The sequence below is a fragment of the Oncorhynchus clarkii genome, unplaced genomic scaffold, assembly GCF_045791955.1.
Source record: "Oncorhynchus clarkii lewisi isolate Uvic-CL-2024 unplaced genomic scaffold, UVic_Ocla_1.0 unplaced_contig_9912_pilon_pilon, whole genome shotgun sequence".
Taxonomy (NCBI): Eukaryota; Metazoa; Chordata; class Actinopteri; order Salmoniformes; family Salmonidae; genus Oncorhynchus; species Oncorhynchus clarkii.
Genome location: NW_027257990.1, coordinates 32,501 through 42,500, shown reverse-complemented (window position 1 = coordinate 42,500; position 10,000 = coordinate 32,501). Strand labels below are relative to the sequence as shown.

Sequence of the window (10,000 nt, the reverse complement as noted above, 5' to 3'; positions counted from 1 at the left end):
AAACTACCTGCCCTCCAGGACACCTACACCACCCGATGTCACAGGAAGGCCATAAAGATCATCAAGGACATCAACCACCCGAGCCACTGCCTGTTCACCCCGCTATCATCCAGAAGGCGAGGTCAGTACAGGTGCATCAAAGCTGGGATCGAGAGACTGAAAAACAGCTTCTATCTCAAGGCCATCAGACTGTTAAACAGCCACCACTAACATTGAGTGGCTGCTGCCAACACACTGGCACTGACTCAACTCCAGCCACTTTAATAATGGGAATTGATGGGAAATGATGTAAATATATCACTAGCCACTTTAAACAATGCTACCTTATATAATGTTACTTACCCTACATTATTCATCTCATATGCATACGTATATACTGTACTCTATATCATCGACTGTATCCTTATGTAATACATGTATCACTAGCCACTTTAAACTATGCCACTTTGTTTACATACTCATCACATATGTACATACTGCACTCAATACCATCTACTGTATCTTGCCTATGCTGCTCTGTACCATCACTCATTCATATATCCTTATGTACATATTCTTTATCCCCTCACACTGTGTACAAGACAGTAGTTTTGGAATTGTTAGTTAGATTACTTGTTATTACTGCATTGTCGGAACTAGAAGCACAAGCATTTCGCTACACTCGCATTAACATCTGCTAACCATGTGTATGTGACAAATAAAATTTGATTTGATTTGATTTATACTGTACTGTAGGTATGTAGAATACTGTACTGTAGGTATGTAGAATACTGTACTGTAGGTAGGTAGAATACTGTACTGTAGGTAGGTAGAATACTGTACTGTAGGTATGTAGAGTACTGTACTGTAACATACTGTACTGTAGGTATGTAGAGTACTGCACTGTAGGTATGTAGAATACTGTACTGTAGGTATGTAGCATACTGTACTGTAGGTATGTAGAATACTGTAGGTATGTAGCATACTGTACTGTAGGTATGTAGAATACTGTAGGTGTGTAGCATACTGTACTGTAGGTATGTAGCATACTGTACTGTAGGTATGTAGAATACTGTAGGTATGTAGCATACTGTACTGTAGGTATGTAGCATACTGTACTGTAGGTATGTAACATACTGTACTGTAGGTATGTAGAATACTGTAGGTATGTAGCATACTGTACTGTAGGTATGTAGAATACTGTAGGTATGTAGCATACTGTACTGTAGGTATGTAGCATACTGTACTGTAGGTATGTAGAATACTGTACTGTAGGTATGTAGAATACTGTACTGTAGGTATGTAGAGTACTGTACTGTAGGTATGTAAAGTACTGTACTGTAGGTATGTAGCATACTGTACTGTAGGTATGTAGAATACTGTACTGTAGGTATGTAAAGTACTGTACTGTAGGTATGTAAAGTACTGTACTGTAGGTATGTAAAGTACTGTACTGTAGCATACTGTACTGTAGGTATGTAGAATACTGTACTGTAGGTATGTAGAATACTGTACTGTAGGTATGTAGAATACTGTACTGTAGGTATGTAAAGTACTGTACTGTAGGTATGTAGCATACTGTACTGTAGGTATGTAAAGTACTGTACTGTAGGTATGTAGAATACTGTACTGTAGGTATGTAGCATACTGTACTGTAGGTATGTAGAATACTGTACTGTAGCATACTGTACTGTAGGTATGTAGAATACTGTACTGTAGGTATGTAGAATACTGTACTGTAACATACTGTACTGTAGGTATGTAGAATACTGTACTGTAGGTATGTAGCATACTGTACTGTAACATACTGTACTGTAAGTATGTAGCATACTGTACTGTAGGTATGTAGCATACTGTACTGTAGGTATGTAGCATACTGTACTGTAAGTATGTAGCATACTGTACTGTAGGTATGTAGCATACTGTACTGTAAGTATGTAGAATACTGTACTGTAGGTATGTAGCATACTGTACTGTAGGTATGTAGAATACTGTACTGTAGGTATGTAGCATACTGTACTCTCTCTCTCTGTCTCTCTCTGTCTCTCTGTCTCTCTCTCTCTCTCTCTCTCTCTGTCTCTCTCTCTCATTCTCTCTCTCTCTGTCTCTCTCTCTCATTCTCTCTCTCTCTATGTCTCTCTCTCTCTCTCTCTCATTCTGTCTCTCTCTCTGTCTCTCTGTCTCTGTCTCTCTGTCTCTCTCTCTCTCTCTGTCTCTATCTCTCTCTCTCTATGTCTCTCTGTCTCTCTCTCTCTCTGTCTCTCTCTCTATTTCTCTCTCTCTCTCTCTATGTCTCTCTGTCTCTCTCTCTCTCTCTCTCTCTCTCTCATTCTGTCTCTCTCTCTGTATCTCTCTCTATTTCTCTCTCTCTCTATCTCTCTCTGTCTCTCTCTCTCTCTGTCTCTCTCTCTCTCTGTGTCTCTCTCTCTCTGTCTTTCTCTCTCTGTGTCTCTCTCTCTCTGTCTCTCTCTCTCTCTCTCTCTCTCTCTCTATGTCTCTCTCTCTCATTATGTCTCTCTCTCTCATTATGTCTCTCTCTCTCTCTGTCTCTCTCTCTCTCTATGTCTTTCTCTCTCTATGTCTCTCTCTGTCTCTCTCTCATTCGGTCTCTCTCTCTCTTCCTCAGTAACAACCCGTCTGTGATCGTCCATTCTGGGGGTAATCACCCGTTGCCAATCGAGTCTCCGGACTCGATGAAGAAGAGACGAATCCACCGTTGTGATTTCAACAGCTGCAACAAAGTCTACACCAAGAGCTCTCATCTGAAGGCACATCGCCGCACACACACAGGTGAGACACACACAGGTGACACACACACACACACACACACACACAGGTGACACACACACACACACACAGGTGAGACACACACACACACAGACACATGGGGCGGCAGGGTAGCCGAGTGGTTAGAGCGTTAGACTAGTAACCGGAAGGTTGCAAGTTCAAACCCCCGAGCTGACAAGGTACAAATCTGTCATTCTGCCCCTGAACAGGTACTGTTCCTAGACCAGTTAACCCACTGTTCCTAGACCAGTTAACTAACCCACTGTTCCTAGACCAGTTAACCCACTGTTCCTAGACCAGTTAACCCACTGTTCCTAGACCCTCATTGAAAATAATAATTTGTTCTTAACTGACTTGCCTAGTAAAATAAAGGTAAAATAAATAAACACACACACACACAGGTGAGACACACACACACAGGTGAGACACACACACACACACAGGTGAGACACACACCAAATCAGACACACACACACACAGATGACACACACACACACAGGTGAGACACACACACACACAGATGAGACACACACCAAATCACACACACACACGTTCATATTGTAGGTCTCTGTTCAATTAAATTATAGATTGATACTGTTAGTTTCCTAACCTCTCTGGCTCTTTCTCTCCCTCTGTCTCTCTCTCTCTCTCTCTCCCCATATCTCTCTCTCTCTCTCTCCCCATCTCTCTCTCTCCCTCTCTCTCTCTCTCCCCATATCTCTCTCTCCCTCTCTCTCTTCTCTCTCTCCCTCTCTCTCTCTCTCTCTCTCTCTCTCCCCATCCCTCTCTCTCTCTCCCCATATCTCTCTCTCCCTCTCTCTCCCCATATCTCTCTCTCTCTCTCCCTCCCTCCCTCCAGGAGAGAAGCCCTATAAGTGCATGTGGGAGGGGTGCACGTGGAAGTTCGCCCGTTCGGACGAACTGACTCGTCACTTCCGTAAACACACAGGCGTCAAACCGTTCCAGTGTCCCGACTGTGAACGCAGCTTCTCCCGATCCGACCACCTGGCTCTACATAAGAAACGGCACCTGCTGGTCTGAACGGCAACGCAACGCAACGGCTGTGAAACGTCTGTTCGACACACAAGGCGAACGCAGCCCGTTGGGTAGTTGGTCCATACAGGACCCCAAGACAGGACCGTTGGACAGCGAGAGACCCGGGGACTTACACATCCTCTATCTGTCTATCACTTTATTCAGTCAGCCAATCAGCCGTCCTCTTCCTCTCCACTCCTTAGTACCAGAGCTCCCCGTTGTCTCCCAGTGCTCGCCGTTGTCTCCCAGTACTCGCCGTTGTCTCCCAGTGCTCGCCGTTGTCTCCCAGTGCTCGCCATTGTCTCCCAGTGCTGAAGGCGGATGGTGTTCGTAGGCCCAGATCTAGGATCAGCTAAACCTCCAGACATCTTGACCTTAACCATAGAGAGAGACAGACATCTTGACCTTAACCATAGAGAGAGACAGACATCTTGACCTTAACCATAGAGAGAGACAGACATCTTAACCTTAACCATAGAGAGAGACAGACATCTTAACCTTAACCATAGAGAGAGACAGACATCTTGACCTTAACCATAGAGAGAGACAGACATCTTAACCTTAACCATAGAGAGAGACAGACATCTTGACCTTAACCATAGAGATAGACAGACATCTTGACCTTAACCATAGAGATAGACAGAGGTCTTAACCATAGAGCTAGACAGAGGTCTTAACCATATAGATAGACAGAGGTCTTAACCATAGAGATAGACAGAGGTCTTAACCATAGAGATAGACAGAGGTCTTAACCATAGAGATAGACAGAGGTCTTAACCATAGAGATAGACAGAGGTCTTAACCATAGAGATAGACAGAGGTCTTAACCATAGAGATAGACAGAGGTCTTAACCATAGAGATAGACAGAGGTCTTAACCATAGAGATAGACAGAGGTCTTAACCATAGAGCTAGAACGAGGACTCAACTTTGTACGACGTCTGTGACGGCATGGGCAGCGCCAATGATCGCCATTTTAAAGTGATACATTTTTTGAATATATATATATATATATATATATTTTTTAGAGCAGATATTTGTGATTTTAGCGCCATCTGCAGTGCCGGAGTCCTGAACCACATTTAGTCTTACGTTTATTGTGGCCACTAGATGGCGGTGATATGGCTCCATGCCATTAACAAACCGTAACAACCTATTTGAAGAAGAAGAAGACATTTGCTCATAAGGCGGATCGCTCTCAAACCCCATAAGGATTCCCTACCCAGTTTGACTACTTTAAAATGGTGGAAGTCCTCGATGTCCATGCTAAAAAAATTACAAAAAACGGGTTCTAATCCTTCCAGAGAGTTCCTTTGTACCTCTATGAATACATTATGGATACAGCACCACAGATACAACGATTAGACAGATGTTTCACCATATATATATATAGAGAGAGAGAGAGGGAGAGAAACGTTTGTTAACGGCTGACCTGAGATTAGAGTCAACGTGGACTGAGTGGCTCCCTCTGCTGGACGGAGGGGACTACCTGCTGCTCAGTACTCAGTGGACACACACACACACACACAGCTCAACAGCCTGTACTGACTCTAGTCACATGAGTGGAGTCACAGGTCAACAGCAGGCTCTGGTAGAGGGGGTAGAAGGGTTGTGGGGGTTCCCAACCACAGGTCAACAGCAGGATCTGGTAGAAGGGCTGTGGGGGTTCCTAACCACAGGTCAACAGCAGGCTCTGGTAGAGGGGGTGGAACGGCTGTGGGGGTTCCCAACCACAGGTCAACAGCGGGCTCTGGTAGAGGGGGTGGAAGGGCTATGGGGGTTCCCAACCACAGGTCAACAGCGGGCTCTGGTAGAGGGGGTGGAAGGGCTGTGGGGCTTCCTAACCACAGGTCAACAGCGGGCTCTGGTAGAGGGGGTGGAACGGCTGTGGGGGTTCCTAACCACAGGTCAACAGCAGGCTCTGGTAGAGGGGGTGGAACGGCTGTGGGGGTTCCTAACCACAGGTCAACAGCAGGCTCTGGTAGAGGGGGTGGAACGGCTGTGGGGGTTCCTAACCACAGGTCAACAGCAGGCTCTGGTAGAGGGGGTAGAACGGCTGTGGGGGTTCCTAACCACAGGTCAACAGCAGGCTCTGGTAGAGGGGTGGAACGGCTGTGGGGGTTCCTAACCACAGGTCAACAGCAGGCTCTGGTAGAGGGGGTGGAACGGCTGTGGGGGTTCCCAACCATTACAAGGCAAAGGCTTGTTGTCTTTGATTCTAGAAATGTGAAACAAACTCTTTTTATTATCCTGGGGCATTATCATGATCATTATTCTGTTTGATTATTTTTTATTCTTATTATAATTGTTGTTGTTGTTGTTGTTGTTGTTGTTGTTCTGTAAGTAAAATACTTCCATTGAGCCGGTTGAAAGTGGACTCGGCGATATGACATCATCATATACGGCAGGAAGCAGGGTGACTTCCTGCTTTACAAAACTCAACAACAACAACAAGACTCAAACCCCAATGGGTGGCCATCTTGGCAGGTTTGGTGACTTCCTGCTTTACAAAACTCAACAACAACAACAAGACTCAAACCCCAATGGGTGGCCACCTTGGCAGGTTTGATTCTCAATTCTGATATTTTTCCCCCCACTAATTCGTCTTTTGACCAATCAGATCTGCTCTTTGGCCAATAATTGGGCGAAAGATCAGAATTGGGCTGCCTGTGTAAACGCAGCTATATAAACTTACTGCTCATGAAAGTTACATTCTGGTGGCCAGACTGTATTGTACATAGTCTATATAGTGAGACTAGAGGAGACTAGAGGAGGCTAGAGGAGGCCAGAGGAGACTAGAGGAGACCAGGGGAGACCAGAGGGGACTAGAGGGGACTAGAGGGGACTAGAGGGGACCAGAGGAGACCAGAGAGTCTAGTGGAGACTAGTGAGCCTGCAGAGTAAAGAAAACTAGAGAGCACTTTAAAACCATTCACAGAACCAGACAACCAGCACATTCTCATTCAAATCCATTCATTATTCCATCAATCATTTGTTGGTTGGTTGAATGATGCGTTGATGTATTGATTGACACATTATTAAACTCAGTTCAAGTTACAAGTCACAGATCTGGGATCAGTTTTACCATCCCACAGTCCTTAACCATTACCCTGAGGAGAGGGAAACAGTCACAGATCTGTGGTCAGTTTTACCATCCCACAGTCCTTAACCTTTAACCCTGAGGAGAGGGGAAACAGTCACAGATCTAGGGTCAGTTTACCATCCCACAGTCCTTAACCCTGAGGAGAGGGAAACAGTCACAGATCTGGGGTCAGTTTTACCATCCCACAGTCCTTAACCTTTAACCCTGAGGAGAGGGAAACATCAGACTGACCCAATATCACTGTTTTGGGATTAATGTAATCTGTTTTTTCATTTAATAGCAGGATTATATACACACACGTTTGGTTTGCGTTTGGTTTTTTAACTATGCAGATGTAATATGATGATGAATTGTTGTAATATATTTTATAAATGATTATTAGACTGAAATGGGCAATTAAAGGTATTTTATAAAGCATGATGATAAATAATTTTATGTTTTTTTTTTTTTTTTAAATCAATGAATTATATAAAACATTTTTTTTTTTATATATAAGGTTGTGAATCTGTATTCAACTCTATCTTGTATTCTATGCGGGGTTGTCCATTCAAATGGGAGTGTGTGCCTTCTGACCCTTCTATATCAAACTGTGAACTCATTATTCTGTACAGCAAATGTTGCGTCATGTTTTACAAACACAAATATCCGAATCACAATAAACATATATATTGATACACGTTTCATATCGGTGTGTTTCTCCCCTTTTTTTTCTGCATTTAGACATTAAGAGATACGACGCGTTTAAAAAATATATATATATATTGGATATATATTATGTAGATAATGTAGGCAGTGGAACGTGATACGTTTTCAAATCAAATCGAACTTTATTAGTCACATGCGCCGAATACAACAAGACTTGTTGAACTTTACCGTGAAATGTTTACTGACAAGCCCTTAAACCAACAGCGCAGTTCGAGAAGAGTTAAGAAAATATTTACCAAATAAACTAACGTAAAATAATTATAAAAAGAAACACAATAAAATAACAATAATGTTTTATAATTTTTTACTTTAGTCTATTTGGTAAATAGCTTATATCTTTTCGAACTGCATTGTGTTAAGAGACGTAAGGGAGTGTGCTGGTGTTATGTAGTGACACTAGATGGTTATATCATTTTGACAACATACATTTTTCACGACATCTCATTGACACTGTGACAATAAACTAACACAAAAATAGGCACTTTCGAAAACGAGGGCTCGTCCGGGATTTGAACCCGGGACCTCTCGCACCCTAAGCGAGAATCATACCCCTAGACCAACGAGCCGCGGCATGACGTGTTGCAGAAATCAAGCGCTTTTATGTGAGCTATGATCAGTGCGTTCAAACTATCTGGGAACTTAGGTATTGGAATTGTCTTTATTATTTTGTGAGGGTAATGTTTACTGTTAATTTTTATTGCTTATATCACTTTTGTTTATTATCTACTTCACTTGCTTTGACAATGTTTAACATATGTTTCCCATGACAATAATGCCCCTTGAATTGAAATGATTTTGAATTGAGAGACGCCCTAGCCTCATATCATGAATATGCTTTACCGTCTCTAGACAACTCCGTTATATAAAGTGTTTATTCTCAAAGTTGCCGGGATGTAAACGTGTCCTACTTATACCGGTACATTCGTAACAACTTAAAGCATTACGAAACTTACATTATATAATTAAAAAAAGAAACGTCACGTAGCAAATCAACCATTTTGTTTTGTCGTTGTTGATTAAATTCGACACTCTTATTGACGTCCACACAGAAAAAACGACTTGCCTGATGGGTGAAACAACGACTAAAACGCCACCTGCTGGAGGGAGACACGTTTTTCCGCCGAGTTGGACCTCTCGCTCCCGAACTCTTCCCTCTCTGACGCGCTCCCGGGGGGTGACGTCACCTCCCACAGGCACCGACGGACGACACGCGCATCCCTGTCTACGTGGCGGGGCGGAAGGAGCGCGTCTAGCGGAGAGAGTTGTCAGCAGCGAGACTAACCGGTGAGATGCACAGTCATTTACCATACATACATACCATACCAAACCGAACCGAACCGAACCGAACCGCGTGGTAATTGAATTAGGGTTTTCTATTTCCCTCTTAGTGACAGTAACCTGCTACTGACATAGTTTCAGAATCTGTGTTTGTAAAAAGTGAAACCTGGTGAATGATTTGTGTTATTTATTTGTTATATGTCACAAACATATCGCAGTATACATGATATACGTGTGTCTTAACTTTTATTTCAAATTATAGTTATTTATTAATGTTTTTTTTGAGACTGAAAGATTTGCTGTCACTCTGCTTGGCTGTGTCAAAGCCAAAGGAAAACAGTGCTGTGGTCGTCGCGTTGATATGACGTGACCGCTAGATGGCGGTAATAAAACCATTGGAATTTACAACTAACTGTCGCGGTGCCATGTTCATTTGGAAAACGTTTCGGGAACAATTGCAGATGGCAATTCTAATGAATAGAGCCGACGCGATTCTACAATGGCAAGAGTTTGTTCTACATAGTATATGTCTATCTTGAACGTAACGAAACGTTGCCTCCTGTTGAACGCACCGGGGAAGACAGTACAGCTTGTGTTTCTGCTTCTCTCATCTTCACTGGCTCATTCAGTTGAATGTTAAACGTCAATGTTCAGCAATACTGGGGGTGTGGTCATTTAGTCCAAACAGTTGCGTTTTTGTAATTAGTTTCTATTGGACAACTTCAGGTAGGTCCCGCCCCGTTTGGTTCCTAATGAAAACACCACAGATTTTACTGGGATAAATCAGTCACTATTAAAAATAAACCTCCCCCCTCTCTCTCTCTCTCTCTTTCTCTCTCTCTCTCCTCCCCCCTTCTCTCTCTCCAGATGAACATGTCTGACTCCAACCCTCCCATATTCCCCCCCGCTCCTCTCTCTGACCCCTCCCACACCGACGCCAACCCCCCAGGAGAAGACACACACACAGCTCTCCCGCCTCCCACACCCATCCCCCAGCCCTCGTTGGCCACAGAGGGTTCCGAGGTCTCTGAGCCAGCCAACCAGGTGGCAGGAGAGGACGTGACCAGGGACGACAGAGATGAGGCTCCTATTGACCAATCAGGGGGCGGCGGCG

At 43.6% G+C, this 10,000-nt stretch overlaps 2 protein-coding genes and 1 non-coding gene across 5 annotated transcripts in view; 2 read left to right on the top strand and 1 right to left on the bottom strand.

Moving 5' to 3' along the window:
* The window catches only part of LOC139394417 (Krueppel-like factor 3), a 32,061-nt gene extending 26,502 nt beyond the window's left edge, over positions 1–5,559 (top strand). The window contains exons 5-6 of the mRNA XM_071142479.1: positions 2,606–2,769; positions 3,626–5,559. Coding sequence (XP_070998580.1) covers positions 2,606–2,769; positions 3,626–3,807 — 346 coding nt within the window. The 3' untranslated portion in view covers positions 3,808–5,559. The remainder of the gene's footprint in view (positions 1–2,605; positions 2,770–3,625) is intronic.
* A 2,543-nt stretch (positions 5,560–8,102) lies between these two features.
* Positions 8,103–8,174, bottom strand: trnap-agg (transfer RNA proline (anticodon AGG)). Its single transcript has one exon. It is a non-coding gene; the product is annotated as a tRNA-Pro (tRNA).
* A 545-nt stretch (positions 8,175–8,719) lies between these two features.
* The window catches only part of LOC139394418 (protein NOXP20-like), a 16,761-nt gene continuing 15,480 nt past the window's right edge, over positions 8,720–10,000 (top strand). For all 3 annotated transcript variants that reach the window (XM_071142481.1, XM_071142482.1, XM_071142480.1), the window contains exons 1-2: positions 8,720–8,892; positions 9,754–10,000. The exon at positions 9,754–10,000 is cut by the window's right edge and continues 80 nt beyond it. In XM_071142481.1, coding sequence (XP_070998582.1) covers positions 9,754–10,000 — 247 coding nt within the window. In that variant the 5' untranslated portion in view covers positions 8,720–8,892. The remainder of the gene's footprint in view (positions 8,893–9,753) is intronic.